Source organism: Balaenoptera acutorostrata, chromosome 2 (genome assembly GCF_949987535.1).
Source record: "Balaenoptera acutorostrata chromosome 2, mBalAcu1.1, whole genome shotgun sequence".
In the NCBI taxonomy this organism is placed as follows: Eukaryota; Metazoa; Chordata; class Mammalia; order Artiodactyla; family Balaenopteridae; genus Balaenoptera; species Balaenoptera acutorostrata.
Window position 1 is genome coordinate 99,311,705 of NC_080065.1, and position 21,341 is coordinate 99,333,045.

General features: G+C 35.5%; 1 protein-coding gene across 3 annotated transcripts in view; it reads left to right on the forward strand.

The window, feature by feature from the left end:
• The window catches only part of COMMD10 (COMM domain containing 10), a 174,930-nt gene extending 153,821 nt beyond the window's left edge, over positions 1 to 21,109 (forward strand). For 2 of the 3 annotated variants that reach the window (XM_057540905.1, XM_057540909.1), the window contains 2 exons: positions 14,788 to 14,847; positions 15,586 to 21,109. In XM_057540905.1, coding sequence (XP_057396888.1) covers positions 14,788 to 14,847; positions 15,586 to 15,705 — 180 coding nt within the window. In that variant the 3' untranslated portion in view covers positions 15,706 to 21,109. Of the gene's footprint in view, positions 1 to 14,787; positions 14,848 to 15,581 lie in introns of all 3 variants that reach the window. The other variant, XM_057540906.1, reaches the window with a different exon arrangement.
• Positions 21,110 to 21,341: the final 232 nt, after the last annotated feature.

Below are 21,341 nucleotides of genomic sequence, written 5' to 3' on the forward strand. Positions count from 1 at the left end.
CTTCGTGCTTACACAGACCCTTAAATATGCATAGGTTTTCATTTAAGCTTGAAAACTCAATTTTCTGGTATTATTATAGATTCAAATTATAGATTATTTAAAAATGGAATTGTTATATTTTCTTTTTTAACTATAGGAGACTGTTTCAATGGAAAGGGATTATCCAAAATGGAATCTGGACAAGGTTTAACATCTCTTTCTTATAAAGATGTTATAAAATATTTTATAGATTTTAATGTTTTACATCTAATCTTAGAAGATATCCTCTTAAGCTGAAGTAATAGGTCTGAGTTGATGCAACAGAAATAAATCTGTTGATACCTTCTAAAGAACTCCTCCTATTATGCTCTTTCATTTAAATCTCTTTCCATGACCTGACAATATTTAAAGTACAACATTAAAGAGAGTTGCACTCAAAACGCAATTTCATTTTTAGTCATGCGAATGGTTACATGTGAATACCTTACTTCATAGCACTGAAATAGTATTCTCTGAACATAGTATTTCTAGAGGAAAGATTTTCTATCATGGCTGCCAGGGGAAAGCTGATACACTTGGAGAAATTTTGGGCCACTCACCAAACCTGTGATTTCCTAACCCAGTTTGTCAACCAAGTTATACTGAGGTCATTATGCAGGCTGTGATTTCTCCTTAATGATTTTCATATTTTACTTCATAGGTTATGTTGACCTTTGGATTTCAGGCAGTAAATAAAATTTAAAAATCTTAGTTTAAGTTAGAAAAAATTGAGTTATTCTGTACCATATTTTTGTCCAGTATCTTTTTTTAGGCATTTTCATGTTACTTTTTATGATTTTTATGTAATAAAGCGATATATTTTTAATTTTAGATTTGTCCCTTATCCTTTTCTAAAAACAACTCTAAATATACTGATTCTTTTTGGCTATTTTAGCCTCTTCCTAATAATCACCTCCCTCCCAACTTTCCATGCATGTACTATGTACTGAGAATGATTTTTAACCATTATTTTGGTTCCTTAGATGGTAAGCCATCTTAGCTTACATGCATATAGGTTATTAAAGAAGATAATGGGCTCTCACGTCTTCTGATCTGTGCCTTGTCAGTCTTAGTTCTTTATCTTTTATTAGAGGAATAAGGGATAGACATGGGAGAAGTAGTGAATACTCTTTATCCCATTTCTGCATATTCAAGTCCCATCTTCAAACACTAGGTCTAATTTTACCTCTATTACAAATTTGAAATGAAAGTAAAAGAGATAATTAGTTGCCATTTTTTCCCTTTATTTTCAACTTTCTAATCTAAGGTTAATAGTTGGAGGGCATTTAAAAAACCATTAATCTTGATGTAGTTAAGAATTATATTTGTACATTTTTAAGTCTTTTGTTTGTTGTTTCTCATTTCCTTCTTTGTATTTTTATTTCTAGTAAATCTTTATCCTTCTACTAAAGGGAAGGAGACAAGATGAGTGGTGGCAGACTTAACTGTATTCTTTATTTACTCTTTTTAAGGACAAAATGTTAACCTGAATTATATCTGGGTATTGGGTTACATGCGTGTCAGCTCTGTTAGTCTCTGTAAATTTTTAATGTTTTAAATATTTCATAATTAAAAAGGAAAAGGTAGACTGGGAGAGGTTTATGGAAAGCTTTGACTTCTAGCCAAAAGAGGTAGAACTTCAATTGTTGGTAATGGGGGAGATACTATTTTTAGTAGAAAAGCAACTTGATGAAAGTGGCACTTTAAAAAACTGAATTTGGCATCTGTATTTAGAATGATCTAGAGAATAATGAGACTGAAGAAAAGAAATTTGAGCAAATTCAACATTCTAATTTTTGAGGAATTTGTGCTTAGGCCAGGGGGAATAGGAAGGAAAGGGCAAGGGATGCTGCTTTGTTTAATAGTTTTGGTAAGCATTCCCAAATGAAAGCGTAGGTGTATTACTAATGCTGCATAATGCATTTCGTGTGCTTGAGAGCCTATCTCAGATCTAGTTCCTGCTGCATAAATACAAGTGCTCTCCATGAACTAGGCTAACATTTCAAACCAAGACCAAACCGAGAGCATGACCAGTAATATGGTTCTTACTCCCAAGCCACCCACGTGGAAGATCATTTTTTAAGAAGGGCATCAGTTAGCTCTGTTACCAATAATACTGGTTTCCAATTAGTCTGGCCCATCTAGAAGTAGCCTTTGTCTATTTGGAAGAGGTCTGATTTGCGACATAGTCATTGGCTGCTTCTACAGGTTTCCACAGACTTTTATTTTAAGCCAGTATCTTCATAAATGGCTAAAAGAGAAACCTTTAAACCATTATTTCACCCCACTTTAAATAACATTGCTCCACACAAACACCCTGTATTTTTACAAAATCATTAACTTTTTCCAACTCCGTGACACAACTGAGTAGTTTTTTCACAACTATTTTGGGTAAATCCCATCAACCTTATCAATTTTATATTTGTTAACTCAGATGTGACTTGAAAGTAAAAATTACTTGTAATCACTTTGGGGTTACACAGATTTAACCTGTTCTTAAATTAAGCCGTATTCCAGTCATCTGTGGAATAATCTGTGTCTTAATTCCCTGTTACCTTTATCTGATTTTAAAGCAGCCCTATGTGACCTATAATCAAAAAGTGATGTTTGATGGATACTTTTACCATTCTGTCATTTTTTTCCCATCCAGGTTAGGAAATGTATTTGAAACCCTTGTTTATTTTCTAGCACTGTAAAATGCTAGAAATTCTATAAAGCAATTTCAAGTTCAAAATTATTATTGACAACTTTTTAATAGGTTATTTAAAGGTTTGTTTTATTAACTTGGCCTAGGTCAGAAAACTCATTAATATTAATGACTAGGCTAGAGAGGCTTGTAGCCTCTCTAATCATCAACAGAAACAAAACATTAAACCAAATTGTGTAGCTTTATTATGTTATGAGTCATTCTAGGCAAAGACCACATATAACAAGCAAGAGCTGAACAGTCCAGTTTTAATGTTTCTGATTCAAACCTTTGGCTTTTTATTTCTCTTTGTAGAGGAACTAGAGTTTTAAAATTGACACGCAAACAATTTTTTTATGGACTTTGTATGAATATATAATTCATTAAAACAAAACACTTGGAACTAATCATTCAAAAAAACATTTTTATTAATAAACTTTAGAAAAAAGATAAAGCTTGAGGCACAAGTTACTTTTTAAAAAACACCTATTTTAAAATCACATTTTTCTTCTCTTAAAGAAGTTTGCATGATATAAGGCCTTACTGTCGTTTGAAAATTTATATAAATGTGAGCTGCTAAGTGATGTATTCTATTTATTCCAAAGATCTAACAGCCTCTGCAGCTGTCTCTAGGCCTTTCCTATAAAACAGCAGTGCATCAAATGATAGTGAAGAGGGCCTGAAATTTCAACCTTGACATGAGTATTTATGCTGTATTCAAGACAGCTGATTTTACTTACTTCCACTTTCATATAAACAGCAGGTCCTTTTAAACTGGTAGTAGTGAACATAATGTGGAATATGAATGCTTATTAGGTCACTTTTGTTAAGTAGAACTAATAATTTGAGATGTTTGTGTACAATAGGGGTTAGCAAACTTTTTTTCTGCAAAGGGCCAAATAGTAAATATTTATTAAAAGCTTCCAGGCTGTGCAACTCCACTATTGTAACAGAAAAGCAACCACAGACAATTCATAAACAAATGAGTGTGTCTGTGTTCCAGTAAACCTTTATTTATGAACACGGACAGCAAGCCAGGTTTAGCCTGTGGACTGCAGTTCACCAGCCCCTGGTCTACATGCATTTGAATTCCTCACTTTCTACTCACCTGTTTAATCTACCGGTATTGGCTTCTCCCTACCAACCCACCAAAAATACTTCTGCCAATGTCAGTAGCATTCTCCTTGTCATCTAAAATAAAAACTTACCAGTCCTTTTCTCAGTTGGTTTTGGGGAGCCTTGACACTTGAATCACACCTTCCTTCCTAAAACTCTTTCTCTAGGGTCTGTGATAGCATTTGTCTAGTTTTTATCCGACTTCTCAAGGCATTCCTCAGGTTTTGTTTTTGCAAAGCTCCACTTTTTTTTATAGCCTATTCCTTAAATATTAGTGTGCATTAGGGATCCATTTAAATTTTATGTTGTTTCCAGAATAGGCAAATCTATAGGCACAGAGAGTAGATTGCTGGTTGGGACAAGGAGTCAGGAGGGTTGGTAGATGATAGCTAAAGGGCATACAGTTTCTTTTTTGGGTGATGAAAATGCTCTAAAATTAATTGTGGTGATAGTTGCACAATTCTGTGAATATGCTCAAAACCATTGAACTATACGCTTCAAATGGGTGAATTGTATGGTGTATGATCATCCTCATAAGGCTGTTAAAAAAGCGTAAGTTAAATTCTCCAATGTCATTATTTTTCCTAAATTACAAATTAAACCTACGTTCCACCCTTTACTCAAGTACCATAGTACAGACTGAACTATCTCCCAGTGCTGTTCTGAATTCATAGTAGCTTGCCCCAGACACTACGTTTTAAATGTAAAATGAAAATCTTTTTTTTTTTTTAACATCTTTATTGGAGTACAGCTGCTCCACAATGGTGTGCTAGCTTCTGCTGTGTACCAAAGTGAATCAGTTATACATATACATATGTTCCCATATCTCTTCCCTCTTGCATCTCCCTCCCTCCAACCCTCCCTATCCCACCCCTCTAGGTGATCACAAAGCACCGAGCTGATCTCCCTGTACTACGCGGCTGCTTCCCACTAGCTATCTATTTTACGTTTTCTAGTGTATGTATGAAAATCTTATTTATGAGCTCCAGATGTATTCAGAATTATAGAAAAATATCAACTTGTTAGAACCATTTCTTTTTTAGAATATGCATTATTAGTTCATTTGATGATTCCAAGAGGAATTTGCAAATTATAATCAGGTAATTAGGTTAGCAGGGAACTAACGTGGATGGAAAAAATGAGCTCAATCTTCATCTGTCACCATTACAAGTTAAAAATTTGTAATGGAACAACATGATTACAAGTTAACAATTTCTTCTAGATGGTTACTGCCTTAAATTAACCCATAATTAAATTAGTATTATAGCTGCCTGTCTTTAGGATTTTGGGTCCACATGTGTTGAGGGTGAAATAGGGGGTTTCCTATTATTATATTGCGGGTTAACAGTGGATTTTCAGATGCCGCTTACATGATAAATTCAGTGCCCTCCAGAACATGGAGCAAATGTTGAACTTACCCTTTTTATTTTGTAGAAACAGAGCTTCCAATTAGCTGATAAGAAGTGTAAATTGTAACTAAATTGTGAAATTAACACTCATTTAGGTGCACATATTCGTTCTCTTTTCCTTGAAGACTGACCTGACAGCACAATATGTAAAAAAATTAAACCGACTTATGTGTTTAATTGGTTTTTTCTTAACACTGTGAATTACATTAGGTTGTTTAGTTTAGGATGCAAAGTACATAGTAGCTCTTGAAAGTACACACACACCATCCAAATGTCTATGAATTTACTATGAGTACAGTAATGTGATTTTATGAACAAAGGAGAAACCCAAACTTGGACACTGAGCTCATAGTCTTTAAAACTACGCATTGAAAACATAGTATGATTTCAATTTGATATCTGTAGTTTACCCGGAATCCCTCAGCTAGGATACTAACACGTGTTTTGAGAAGTTAAGTAATGCAGCTATTCCTAAATCTGTAATGATAATGCTTCAGTAATCAGATAAGTATTTATAATTAGAATAAAGTATAATTTTCAGAAAAAGATAGCATCACTTATAATATTTATACAGGAAGAAACTCCATTTTATTGCTGTCAGTGCTCTTCTTAACATAATTTCTTACCATATTTAAGGAGCTCCATGTAATCATATTCAAAACCTCTTATCTTGCTGATTATATTCAGCAACCATAGCTAAATATTTCAATACCAAAGCTGAAAATCATAATGACATATCAGCATACACATAATAAATTATAGTTAATGAATACTATAGAAGGTGCATTTTGATTGGCTCCAAGTTTGCGATCTGCTCATGCATAGCACACTGTTAATTTTTAAAAGGACAGAAAATATGGTGATGATATGACTGCCAAGCATATTGTTTTGTCAACGCAAGAATAAAGTAATATTTTAGCCAGAATGAAAAGAGCATACACAGATAACGGAGTAAGTATTCTAACAGCTGAAGTATATATCCCAGATTAAACATTTAGTGACAATATTTCATACACACTTTTACACAGTTTTTATATTGAATAAAGATTTCTGGCCAAAAGTGGTTTATTGTTATGTTGACAGCCACAGCTACTGTATTTTTAGCTAAGTATGTACAAAACCTCGAATCTTCAGCTTTCGCCAGTTTGAGGCAGGCACCTTCAAGTATGAGAAGCCATTTTTCAAGCTAACTAGAGAATCAATACTTAGAGTTTAATTTTTGTCCTATTTAGCCTACATGTTTACTGAGTAATAAGCAAGAGTTATAAGACCTGTAAAACTACTGTCAGCATTGGGGCAAATGCTATAGAATACTTTGAAAACATTGTCATCAGAAAAAATCCATTTATTCTGATACTTTCCATATATAATAATTTTCCCCCAGTGGGGTGAGAGGGAACATATTTAAATTTAATTCTAAAAATTAAGCTCAATAATCATATATTGTTATTAAGTACTATGGTCAAGTACCATACTAGGCTATTAGACTACAATAAAGAAAATAAAGGCCAGCCCCTCCCTTGAAGAGCCTACCATCAGTGGAACAAATGTAAGTAATTCCATACAGTATAATAGGGAAAGGCAAAGATAGAGGTATGCATAGGGTGCCGCAGTGTCAACTGAGCTGAGTGTTAAAGGATCTAGCCAAATGAAATAGCTGGTATGTGTGCATGTGTGTATGTCCATGCACACACAAGAGTAGTTGGGAGCATTGCTGGGAGAAGACAGGGAACAGCATGAACAAAGACCTGAAGTATGCAGAATGCTACTGGTACTGCTGGTGCATGCAGCACATTAGGAGGGTATTAGGAGATGAGGCCATAGGTGGAGTCATGGGCCAGGTTTTGGAAGTCTTGAGTGCCATGTTAATGAGCTAGAAATCTGCTTTTGCTGTTTATGTACTGCCTGTATTCTTAAACAGATAAGCATTTTGTCAAAATGTACTTCTCAAAGATTGAAAAAAGACAAGTTATAATTTGTTTGATTTGACCCTGGGGAAATGCCTTTTGTGGCTTGTATTTGTTGCAGTCGTCCTTTTATAACGTCTATCAAACTTTGACATAAGCTCAGGGTTTTCAGTGTGCCCACTGCCCTCCTCAAACAGCAGGGCCAATGCCTGTGAGGTTTTGGAGCCTGCTAGGCTAGACAGTGTTTTAATGAAGAGCTTTTGGAATTGTAGGCTTGAGGGAGCAACAGAAATCAGCTCCATATTCAGGTGAAAGTAGTAATTTTCTTGCTCCATTTCTCTGTATAATGTAGTATATTCATTGGGCTAACAGTTTTGTTTATATATTTGGAATTAGAATTTTAAACATGGCAATTGTATTGTTAACTTTTGTGAAATTTTCACAGTAGCTTTTTTAAAAAAATTAATGTAACTGAGACAAAGAGAGTTGCTTATATTTTTGTCTGAAAATTTTTGAGAAATTTAAGGCCTTAACCTGACATTTTACATCTCCTATTTGGCATCTCATCCGCCATATTTATCAAACTATTTACCCTCAGCAAAGCTTTTATGTATTTCTCTGTATAATGAGTTAGAGAAGGGAAGCAATTGTGCAAATTCATGGGAAGAAATTTTTTTGTATAAATTAGCTTGATATGCAGGTGAAAGTGTTGTTTTATCTTGAGTTACCGTAATAATGCAGTGGAAAGAACAATGACTAGTTCCACTGCTGTATACTTTATATGAGTTCATTCATCTTTGTAAGACTAGTTTTCTCATCGGTTAAGTAAGACGGTTGAACTATGTTATTGCTAAAGCTCTTTCTTACTGGCATTTTGTGGTCCTCTAACTCCCTCAGTTCCCCAATTTACTTTGCTTATAGAGGTGTGCCTTTCAACATCCTTGAGTCAATTGAAAAGAACCTTGGGAGATTGTATAGTCCAACCGCCTCGCAGAAAAATGGAAATTTGCTCTTTCCCTCTACCTAGAATGTTTTGCTTGCACCTTCTCAAGCTAGCATCCTCTGAATCAGAGCTGGTTGTAACCCCTTTTGTTGCTAGGATTAATTCCATTGATCTGATAATGGGCAGAGAATCCCTTCTTTCTCACTGTTCCATGTACATTCTTCTTATAGTTGGAAGCTTAGCTGTAGAGGGCAACCTGCCTACCTAGAAAAGGATCTTTCTTTGGTCAAGAGTATATGGCTTACTCATCTCTGTTTCAGTACCGTTTAGATGTTTATTGAATAACTGAATATTATTGGGTGGCAGAAATGGTTAATGTTCATGTACATGAGTAGAGTTTCACTAACTATTCAATAATAGTGAAGATAGTCAACAAATAATAATAGAAATACTGGAATATTTTTGCAATGATCTGTAACTGTATATAGGTACAGTTGTAGATAATATAATTTATAGATGTATTTATTTAATAAATGGTGCCTAATGATTTCTGTTTTATAAACCCATTCAGTAGAACTTGAAATATTATTTAAATTTTATATCTATCCTTCATTTCTGTAAGTGAAAAGGAGAAAACTTCCTCTCTAAGTCCCTAGCAAATTATTTTTAGATTTAACCAGGACAAGAGATTAGTAGTTTTTCTTTTACTAGAATCCTCTACTCCTGATTTTCTAGATGAAAGGATAATTGTATGATTTCTAATTCTAATATCCTACTTAATTTTAAAAGCTAAGCAATGTATATTTGGTTTAATTCTTATCTAGTGTATATCTATGTTATTTAGAGGTTATTTCTGCTTAGATAATTTGTGATGAGGTTAATACATTTCTCTCTTGGAAAATGTATATGTGTTCCTAATTTCTAACTAATGGGAAAGCAGACGATATTTTTACTGTCAGCTTTCATCAAGTTAGACCTCTCTGAAGACCTTACTAAATTCTATTTCCGTGGGAATTTTGCTAATGGGTATGTGCAACATTATCCAGGTGCTCGCAGACAGGATTACAAATTAAAAATAAAAGAAATGGGTGAACAAATACATCTTTCTTCTCTTTTAAAAAATTGGCAGAATGATAATCTTTGCACTTTCATTTTCACTTGGCAGTGTTTTCAGATAGGGTGCAGAAAGTCTGTGTGGTATTAATGCATGAGACCAGCTTAGACAACATAAGTAATGAATTTCCTAAATGGGTTCTTGGTTGCAATCTTACATGTATAAGGCAGAAGAAAGAGAGTAAATCTTCTGGTCTGTGTATATTTAGTTAACAATATTAGTGAGTTTAATGGGTCTTACTGGAAAATGGAACATTGAAGGCAAGCCACCCAGTTTTATTGCCTGTGTGCCAACCTACTAAATTATTTTGATTCATGTCATAAATGCCATACATTTCCACATACCATGCAGAAAACATTTGTGGACCTGCTGATACTCATCATTTATGAAACACCCTAAGTATTGGAGTTCCGAAGGGTTCTGTCTCAGGCTGCCCTCTCTTCTCATACTGCATTCTTCTCCTGGGCAGTCTCATTCAGTTCTAAATAGCAATATATCAGTAACTCCCAAATGTATATCTCTTATCTAATTTCCTTTTCTGTCTTTCCAGACTTATTTCACATATTTTCAGGGAAATATCACAGACATATCAAGCTAATTGTGTCTGAAACTGTACTTTTGATTCTCTTTCTTGGCATCTACTCCTCTAGTTTCCTATCTCAGTTGCATCCATCAGTTTCTCTTGCGGGAAACTCGAGAGTCATTCTTGACTCCACCTATTCCTTCACCTCCTCCCCCAACTCAAATCTTTCACTAAATGCTATCTCTTCTACCTCTTAAACCATTTTTCAAGTTTTTTCACTTTTCTCTGTCACTGTTGCCATCATATTAGATCAGGTCACTATCTTTTGCCTAGACGAATGCAATATAGCCTCCTAAGTGGTTTCTCCACATCTAGTTTGTCCAGCTCTAATCCATTTACAAATAAAACCCAAAGTAACTTGTTAATATGTAAATACAATTACATCATTCTTAAAATTCTCCAGTGGCTTTCCGTTGCTCTTAAAGATCTTCTCTCCATCCCAGAAGAGATGATGGGGCCTACGTTAGTTTGCTGGGACTGCCATAACTGTACCACAGACTGGGTGGCTTAAACGACAGAAATTTATTTCCTCACAGTTCTGGAGGCTAGAAGTTTGAGATCAAGGTGTCATCAGGATTGGTTTCTTCTAAGGCCTCACTCCTTGGCTTGTAGATGGCCATCTTCCTCCAGTGTCTTCATACAATCGTTCCTTTGTGTGTGTCTGTGTCCTAATCTCTTCTTATAAGGACAGTAGTCATGTTGGATTAGGGCCCACCCACATGGGTTTGTCTTTTTATTGTTGAATTATAGGAGTTCTTTATATATTCTGGGTGCTATACTCTTATTAGATAATGATTCACAAATATTTTCTCCTATTCTGTGGGGTTTTTTTACTCCTTTACTTCTTGTAAATCTTAACTCAAATGTTATCAGCTCAGTGAGACCCTTTTTGACCATCTAACCTTGAATCTTCACCTACCTACCCCCCAAACACACATTCCCTCTCCCTGCTTTATTTTTCTTCCTAGCATTTATCACCAACAAACATTTCTATATGTAAGTTGTGAATTATGATGATGATTTTATTATTATTGTTATTATTGTCTTTATTACATTTCTTGTTTATTGTCTGTTTTCTTCAACTAGAATATGGGGGATTTTGATTTCTATTGCTCATTGCTCTTTACGTAGCACCTAGAACAGGCCTGTAGGCCTTTAATTAAAGTTTATTGAATAAAAAGGAATGAATTTAACACATAACAGTGCCGTTTTATTTTTAATTGGGGAAATATAGCACACATACAGAAAAAGAGCACAATAATTTGTCAGAAAAAAAGGACACCCTTTTACCTACCACCAAGATCAAGAAATAAATTATTGCCTAATTTATAATAACAATAATAAGAAGAAATCAGAAGCCTCTCTTATGCCTCCTCCCAATTACTGCCTCCTTTCTCCAGTCACCCGGAGGTGATCAGTATTTTGGTATTTCTGGTAATATTTTTGTTGCTTTACTTTATACTTTTACCACCTAAGCATTTGTCTCTAAAACCTTTTCTGTTGTTTTTTTAAATATTCATATGCATAAAATTAATCATACATGTTCTTCTGTGCCCCCCGCCCCGACGTTCAACTTTATTTTGTTAGTCATGCATGATATTGTATTCGGCTGTAGTTTATTTTCATGTCTGTATAACATTCCATTGTATTACTATACTACAACTTACTTATATATTCTTCTGTTGAAAGAAATTTTGGTTACTTCCATTTTTAGTTCTTTTGAATCATAATACTATCAATATTCTAGTACCTATGTCATGGTGCCCAAATGTGTACATTTCTACTGAGCTCAATATTAATACCTAGCAGTGAATTTCTGGGTCATAGGGTGTGTATATATTCAGCTTTAGTAAATAATGCCAGACAAGTTTCCAGGGTAGTTAGAAAAATTTCACCCCTTCCAGCATATATTTTCATATGTTTTTGTCTGTTTGGACATCCTTTTCTGGGAAATGCCTGTTCAAGTCTCTTGGTTTTTTTTTTCAAATCAGATCAAGCCTGTCAGTCCAGGGTACTCATGGGCAATCTGGATGCACCCCTTTCAGCTGGGGGAACTGCCAGGAAACCTACCAAGAAAGGTAGAAAAGGGCTGTTCCTAATTATTCTCCCCCACCCCCAACCCTTGTGTTCCACCACCAGCCAGGCTTCCAGATCATTCACATTGGCTAGAGTCCCTTTTAACAATCGAATCTGGCATCTGAGGGTCTCCTGACGGTGTCCTCCTTCTCCCCAGCCAAATGCTACCACCCAGGTGGCTTTTTTTCTTTTTTATTGAGAGATAATTGACATAACATGGTATTAGTTTTAGGTGTACAACATAATGATTTGAACCTTCCATACATTTTCTGAAGAGTAAACAATGAAGTTTAAAGAGTTGATTCTCATTTGATAAGCAAATTTGTCACTTTCTGGTTATATTCTCAAGGAAAGCTAAGAGTGTGCTTTCCTCCAAAAAATGCTGTAGTCCCAGGGAAGATTTTGATCAGGTCTACTCCTAATATTTATGGGACCTGAAGAAAGAGTAAAAATGGAGGCCATCACCCATTCTAAATTTAAAGTCATAAAGTTACCAAACTCTTAAATGAAATGTGAACTGTACTTTTTTCTTGGTAAGGTCCTTTTGTACAACGTCCTGGAAGGCCAGATTTGGATTTAAGACTCTTAGACTGTGTGGGGTTCCGTGTCAGAACACGACAATGCGGGAAGTCGGCCCCTGGCCAGCACCCCCTTTCCTTTTCATCCCACACATCTAAGCTCCATCCTTGCTTCCCTACACCTAAAAAACAACTGCCACTGGCCACCCCTCAGGTAAACATAGATGCTCAAAATTTAGGATAATCTCTCTACACATAGACATGAAACACTTAAAACCACTCCCATACCCTTCCGTATTCTCATGGTCTTCTCTAAGTCATTATGAGTTGAATGGAAAATGGTAATGATAATAGCTACCAGTTATTGTGTCAAACATAAGAAATTTTATATCAGGTATCAGCTTTATTTCCTTCGTGGGGCTAAGTATTTCAGTAAAGTAAGACACGAAATTTAGTTGACCTTTGAACAACACAGGTTTGAACTGCACAGGTCAATTTATACTTGGATTTTTGTCAATAAATACTGTGGCACTACTTCATCCACGGTTGTTTGAATCTACGGATTTGGAACCACAGATCTGGAGGGGCATTTATGGGACTTCATCCGGAAAATTCAGTATCCACAGCGGGTCCTGGAACCAGTCTCCCGCAGATATCGAGGGATTACTGTTATGGATGGATGGATAGGGGTGTGTGTGTGTGTGTGTGTGTATGTGTGTGTGTAAAATAAACATATCCATATATATGCACACACTTATGCACACACACATTATTTTAGCTATTGTTATTTTAAGGAAGTATTTTTCTTAAGTTACCTTCCTTCCCTTTCCTCAGTGTAACATTTTAGAAAACACTACCCTGAAAGAAAGCAAAGCGAAGTACAGGAAACAAGAGCCTAGATTGGCTGCTACCTCTAGGGGTACATCAAATGAGCTGTGCACATACTGATTCAGTCTTCAGTCTCTCCCAACTTTCGGCTGGGGAGGGGGTGGTAAAGAAATGAACCTGCTTTGCTTTTCCCTAGGGTAAACCTAGGCTTATCATTCCCCTCTAACTGCTGGAAGGAAATATAGCACTGCTAGATAATGCCGATTCAGCCTTTGGAGGTTTCAGGATATGTGCCAGTTAACCAACTGATTCTTCTAATGTGGTTTGAAAACTTCATAGTTTTTTTTTTTTTAATCATTCGTAAAGGATAAGGCTTTAAAGCCGATATGCTTCTTCCTTCATTTTAAAACTTACATGGGTGTATAAGAGAAAACAAAGAAAGGAATTCGAGCCTTTGTGCTTAGGCTTCATGGAAAGGGAGGTGCCGTTTCTGAGCAGAGCCCCACTGACTCTCCTAAAATTAGGAGAAAACTTGTTTTGAAAATGTTGGCTTTGTGAATGGAAATGGAAATCATTAAAACAAAGAAAACAAAGAAAAAAGTGAGCATAGAAACTGAGAAATAGAATTAATACAGTGTTGGAAATGACCATAGGCAATTAAGTGCATGAATCAATGTCTGTTTGCAGCAGTTTTCCACTTCTTCAATTTGTGGTGCCTGTTTTATGTCACGTGAGCATGACAGTATGGTCAGAGCGGGTGACACATTCTTGGTATTCTCTCCCCATTAACTTTCACTTCCCAAAGGTACGTTGAGTAAAATAAACATGTTTGAACAATTTTCAGAAACAGTGTTTCCTCAGTTTACAAAATCAACCAAAAGCGGATTGGGGTGGGTTGGGTTAATGTCGCACTTTACTGCACTATCATGCATACGTACACAATATTACTTAGCACCTGTAGCATCCATAAAGATTTCTCTATTGCATTTGAGGTGAAAGGAAGGAGCAGGTTTAAGTCCTAGCTTTGAAGCTGTTGGGTTAATTGTTAACTTTTGCCGAGTCTGTACATTACAAAAGGTAACAATCTCAGCATGTTAAGATCATAACTGTTAGATTAATGCTTGGAGGCAGCAGCTGTGCTGATGTGAGGCATTAATGGCTGGATGAGTTCAATCAGATATGCTGCCTCCAGTGTCTTTGTGTAATGGTATTTACTAGATTTCAAATGGACTGCTGAGAAAGATGAAATATAATCTCATGTATTATCTCTGTCTTGAAAAAATACATAATGAAATTGTTCTCTTGTTGGAATATATTTTATTAACCTTTGTGGAGTCAACTTAAAGAACAGATACCCCTATAGAGTTGAAACCTTTTGCTAAAGTGGAGTGTTATTAAATGTATTTTTGAGTTCTTGGAACAGTGGGGTTGAGTAGAGGAGGTAAGTTTGGTTTGTTCGTTTTTTTTAAACCACTCAGAATAATATGGCATATTCTGAGACTAGCTGGAGAGGAAAAAAAATGCAATGTAAGTTGTACACAACTAAATTTTTTTCTTTCTTTCTTTCTTTCTTTCTTTTTTCTTTACAGAGCCTGAAGAAAGTTCTTGTGGAATTCAGTCACAAGGAATTGTTTGATTTCTATAACAAGGTCTGTATTTTTTAAATAATTTCTGATAATGTGGGGTTTTTCACAATGTTTCCTCCACTTTATGAATTCTTATTTTTAAATGCCCATTACAAAGCTGAGTTCTTTAAATTTCCCTTATAAACATCTTATGTTTCACAGTAGGAAGCATTGCCAAGATGAAGAGAATCTGACAAACTAAATCAGGAAGAGAATGGATATGGTTTTAATTAAAGCAGTAGGATTGTTGTTTTAATGTAAAGCATTAAATAATAAAACGGTGTGGTATCTAGCCACACTGGCACTTTAGAGATAGGTAATGTTAAATATTTTAATTTCTGGGCCCAAGGGAAAAGGCAGATGCCAGGCCTTTAAAGATTTATCTTTGAGGATATTTCATGTTTCTTTGTAAATACTGATTTTGTAATCCAGGAAAATGCACTGCCCCCTCTACCACCCTCCCCCCTTCAAAAATCTAAAATGAAAGAGCTGGGTGCATTTTCAACAGTAGTATTTAGAAATCCTCTTTTACAGATTTGAAAACAGATAGCAAGCCTGAATTCTAATATCCACATAAAAAGAAAAATTTTCTAAGTGGTATATTTATTGCTTATGTGAGTGCATTTAAAATACATAGTTACCAGTTACATTCTTTTCTTTCATTTGCATGTTTCTAAACAACACTTCATATGAATTTCTCTCGCTTCACCAACTTTCTCTCTCTCTCTCTCTTTTTTTTTTTTTGTCTTTGTAAATAGCTAGAGACCATACAAGCACAGCTGGATTCCCTTACATGATGTTCTCAAAGACTGGTTTCTCTATCACACTCCTGCCACCTCATTGTTTTGCATTGAAGATAAACTGCCAGGTTGTGTTTTCTGAAGGATTCATTAGCTTTCTTCTTACAAATTACACGGTTTATTGCTTCTTATACAAATAACAGCCAAGGAAGATCATTGTTTTGAGTACTGAAGTTCTAATATACATTCTCCAGTTCTGTGAGCCAACAGCAAGCAATTGTTAAGAACATTTTTGTTTTAAGGGGAACAAAAGTGAATATCATATTGTTTTTACTGTCCTATTTTTGCTTTATTGCCTGACCTATTTATTTTTTACATACTTGATGATACTTTTATGTATCAAGAAGGGTCCATGGATACAAAGTGTAATATGTACCTTAGAACACAGAACTTCTTTAATTACATTAATAAAAATAAGAAAGTAGCCACATTCAATTAAATACATTATGGCATTTGTTTCCTTTAATATAATGAGTGTATTTTGCTTGGGAAATAATATAGGAAAGAAATTTTAAATAGAGCTAGTACTAGTACATCAGCCAACTCCAGTATGAGCATCTCTGTGCACTTTAATTTTTTCTCTGAGTTTAATGATTTAATAACAGTTCAGGTTTTTGTGTGCTTTTTTTTGTACTGAAAATTAATAATGATTCATTTCAAGGTGTGGGAGACAGATTCAGATCATGAATAAAAATAATTGTAATGAGTGCTAAATGATTATCCTTAAAATTTTAAAATGGAATGTAAAACAAATTTTATGTTCTCTTTTTGTAAATATGTTAATTTCAGTCAAGAAGATTTTTATGTCTTAGAATTAGTTGAACTGAAGTGCACAGTATTTTATGCTATGGATCTATATAAATGTGAGTATGGTTGCCTGCAAAAAATAATACCAGTTGAATTTTTTATGAATGAAATGTCTACACTATATTATTTCCAGCGAGAAAGACAGAGTGAGGGAGGAAAGAAGAGAAAGGGAGAGGGGAGGGGGGGAGAAAATGAGAGAGAGAGAACAGAGAGACAGAGAGAGAGAGATTCAAATATGACTTCACATGAAATAATTTGATTTCAGAAATATCCTATAGTTAAACAGAACCATTGGATTTAAATCACATTCTTTATATGAGGTATCTGAGTAATATGAATGTTAAATGTCTCCCAAATAAATGTTCAGTATATGGAATTTATGCCCTTACTTATTTATACATGTGCTTGTATGTTGTTGCTTAGAAGGATTAGGTGTTTGGATTATTTCAGAATGTAAATATTATAGTGGCTGTCCATACTTGGTTGATTTGAAAAGTTTTTAAACTCAAACTTCCATTGATAGGATATCTAGAAGACGTGTTTATAATATAATGGGATTTGTTTCCATATGTAGCTTGTGGGATCTGTCTTATATTTTTACGCTCTGTTCTGCTGGTCCCCAGAGGAAAGTACCTGACTACTGTAAACATTTTGGTAAATATTCTTTCAGACTTCTTCTTATGTACAAATAAACATACATCATTTCAAGTTGAATTTGTTGGGCCTTCCCAACAGTGACCATATGAATAGGTAGAAGTTTTCATTGGTATGATGCCAACTTAACTCCCAGTGTAGGTATCTAAGTTAAATGTGACACTTCATAATGAAATTTCCTATTTGTAGCTTAAAATAGTGGTAAATAGTTTTCTCTCCATCAGTCTAGTTCAGGAAAGTCTGACCAAAGGCATTGAAGGAAGGACAAGTAAGTAGTAGGTCTAATTCTAACTAAGAACATAATTATCCCTGAAATATATTTAATTCCAGATAATTTTATTTCTTAAGCTACCACCATTGTTACGATACACAAGTAAAAGAAGATATCATTCCCAAAGATTATTAAGGTGTGTGTTACATTTTCATAGAAATAAGGTGGGTGGAGCCATAAGTGGGAACTGAAACCTACTGTCTTAGCAAATAAACATGTTTTGTATGAGTGCTTGTCATGAGGATTGAATAAAAATATAAATTACTTGTTAGAAAGGAGTACTACAAATAATATTTGCAATTCTCCAATTATAAAATGTGATTATTTTTAAGTAGGAAACACCAAAAAAGTCATAAAGGAGTAACCTAAAATCATAGATTCTCAACATCCAGAAACAGCCATTAATGACATTTTGGTAGATTTTATTGAAGGTTTTTTTTTTTTTTCCTATTCATATATCTTTCTCTACTATCTTTAAGTAGTCCTTCATTTGAATGAGTTGCACTTTATTGATTCAATCTATTGTTGGACATTTAGATTATTTCCAGTTTTTTAAAATACTAAAGAACTCAACTGGTAAAGATCATTATAAATAAACCCTAAACCACATTTCTCATTACTTTATTAATACGGGTTCCTAGAAGTGGGATTATTATGCCAAAAGTATGAAGATTTATTTTCTGTTTTTACTTTTAATGGGATTTTATTATAAATATAAAATTGCCTATATTTTTTAAAAAGTGTTTTTTAAAAAGTCTATTTTGCTCTCTTACTCCCTAGAAATACCTACCTAACTAGTTAGAGACATTTGGTTTATATCTTTTCAGATATCTCATGTAAATTCAAACACACACACACCCCTCTTTGTGTATGTTTTTATTTATTTACATTTATTTATTTTTTTTATTTTGGTTGCGCTGGGTCTTAGTTGGGGCAGGCAGGCTCCTTAGTTGCAGCACATGGCCTCCTTAGTTGTGGCATGTGAACTCTTAGTTGCAGCATGCACGTGGGATCTAGATCCCTGACCAGGGATTGAACCCGGGCCCCCTGCATTGGGAGTGCAGAGTCTTAACCACTGTGCCACCAAGGCAGTCCCTATTTACATTTATTTTAAGGCCATTTTTGCATATTGATAAATTGTTTTCTCAAAGGTTCATAACAGTTTATACTCTTACCAACAATAAATGAGAACTCACCTGCCTCAAGCCAACTTCATCACCCTCTTCCTCCTACTGTACATTTTATTCTCAACATTTTTTAAAATCTAGGAATGGGTTTGGGAAGAGTGTGGAGTGAGAGTGGGTTGGAGATTGAAGCATCACTAATTACTTGGGATATGTTATGTTGATAATTCCAGAGGGATAGAAGAGAAAAATTTCTTCTAAAATCAGCGAATGTGAAAAACAGTTGCACAGTGTTTAAGCGTAAAAGCACTGAAGTCAGACATTTACTTCCTCAACAAATATTCAGTGACTGCCTATGGTGCCAGGAACTGTGTGTATGCTAGACATTATGTTGACAGTGATGAGCAAAATTAATATAGTTCCTGGCGTCTTGAAGTGTAATGTGTTAGACAGTCAGTTAAAAAACAAGCAAAATGTAGCAACCTAATTGGGAAAAGAATTTGAAAAAGTATAGATACATGTATATGTATAACTGAATCACTTTGTTGTACACCCGAAACTAATACAACATTGTTAATCAACTATACTCCAATATAAAATGAAAAGTTAGGGGCTTCCCTGGTGGCGGAGTGGTTAAGAATCCGCCTGCCAATGCAGGGGACACGGGTTCAAGCCCTGGTCCAGGAAGATCCCACATGCCACAGAGCAGCTAAGCCCGTGCGCCACAACTACTGAGCCTGCGCTCTAGGGCCCGCGAGCCACAAGTGCTGAGCCTGCATGCCACAACTACTGAAGCCCGCGTGCCTAGAGCCCGTGCTCTGCAACAAGAGAAGCCACCGCAATGAGAGGCCCGCGCACCACAACGAAGAGTAGCCCCCGCTCGCCACAACTAGAGAGAGCCCGTGCGCAGCAACGAAGACCCGATGCAGCCAAAAGTAAATAAAATAAAATATTTAAAAAATGAAAAGCTAAAAAAAAAAAACCAAGCAAAATATAATAAATTGTGAATAAGTATGGGATGAAAAATAATTGGATTCTCTTAAGAGAAAATAAAAGATAGGACGAAACTTAGATGGTGCATCAAGGAAAGACTCTCTGAGGAAGTGAGATTTGGGCTGAGTCCTGTAAGATGAGTTAGAATGAGGCAATAGCAGAATACAGTGAAAAGCATTCTAGATAGAGAGAATGGCCAATGCAGAATCTCAGAGATTGGAAAAGGCTTAGCGCGTTTCAGGAACCAAAGATCAGTGTGGCTAGAGTGTCGTGAACAAGGGAATAGTGGAGTGCTTTTCAATTAGAGAGGTAGCCTGCCACTTCTACCACCTAAATAGCTTGCAAATATATCTCTAGGATACTACCTTTTCCAAGCTACCATCATCTTTGCCCTGGACTACCTTGCTTCCTCTAGCCCCCCTTCAGTCCAGTCTCCACACAGAGCTAATACTTTTAAAACTTTAATCATATTAATTACACTACCTCCCTGCTTTAAACCCTTCAAAGACTTCCCATTACACTTCAAATAAAATTTAAAAGTGTCTGGACCCTCAGGACAGACTAAGAGTCATATACTAGTTCTGCTGCTTTTTGTGTTGCTTAATTCGCTAAAGCTCAGTTTCCTCATCTTTGTGGTGGGAATAATAATAATCTAAATTACATGGGAGTGTTATGAAGATTAAATGAGGTCATTCATGTTAAACATTTAGCATAATTCCTGATTTGCAATAATCACGTAAGTGTTAGCTGTCATTTTCATAATCACTAAGAAAATGACCAGGTTTTCTGTTGAAATTATTCGAGGTAAGGTTTGAATTGAACTAAAATTGGAGAAAGCTTGCTATGAAGCCCCTTCACTTTGAATTTAGTTAGAGTTCCAATAACAACTCTATTTTATGATAAATAAATCTGAGCATAATGCTCATCTATCCCATTCTTAATTTTTCTATAACAAGGTAATAGGTGTATTATGGGATAGGACCAGAATCAGAAATGCATTTTTTCTATGACTGTGTTTCTACAAAGCTCCTCTGGCTCTGAGGATTCTTTTTCTCTGACTCTATTCAATTAATTTTTATCTTTTCTTACCTTAAACAATGGCTTCTACACCTTATTTATTATGCCAGGAGTCTGTAAACTATGGCCTGTGGGCCTAATCCAGCCCACCAGTTGTTTTCATAAAGTTTTATTGGAACACAGCTCTGATGGACAGACTCCCGATCATCTGTCAAAGGTAATGGAATGTCACTGCCGTGACTTACATTATGTGAAATTCTGTCATGCTACCAAACTCACTCTAGAGACTTTCTCCCCTCTTGGCTTTGAAGAAGCAAGCTGCCATGTTGTAGGAGGGCCTGGACAGAACCACAAGACAAGGAACTACGGGTGGCCTGTAGGTGCTGAGTGCAACCAGTAGCCACCAGAAAGCTGAGGCCCTAAGCACTCTGCCCTACAGCCACAAGGAAATAGATCTGCAAACAACTTGTGTGAGTTTGGAAGTGGATTCTTTCCCAGTCAAGCCTCCAGAAGAGAACACACTCCAACTGACTGTGACTGCAGGCTTGTGAGATCCTACGTGAAGACCCAGACTCCTGACCCATGGTAATTGTGAGATAATAAATGTGTGTTGATTTGAACTTCTGATGTTAGAGTCATTTGTTATGTTGTGATAGATAACTAAAACAACAGCCATGTTCTTTCGCTTACTTATAGTAATACAGTCTACAGCTGCTTCTGCACCACAACAGTAGTTGCAAAAGAGAGCATATACCCAGGAAGCCTAAAATATTTACTACCTGGCTCTTTACGTGAAATGTTTGCAGACCCATTCCTTATACCGTGCTGCTCTAGGGCACCTCTAGAGGAATA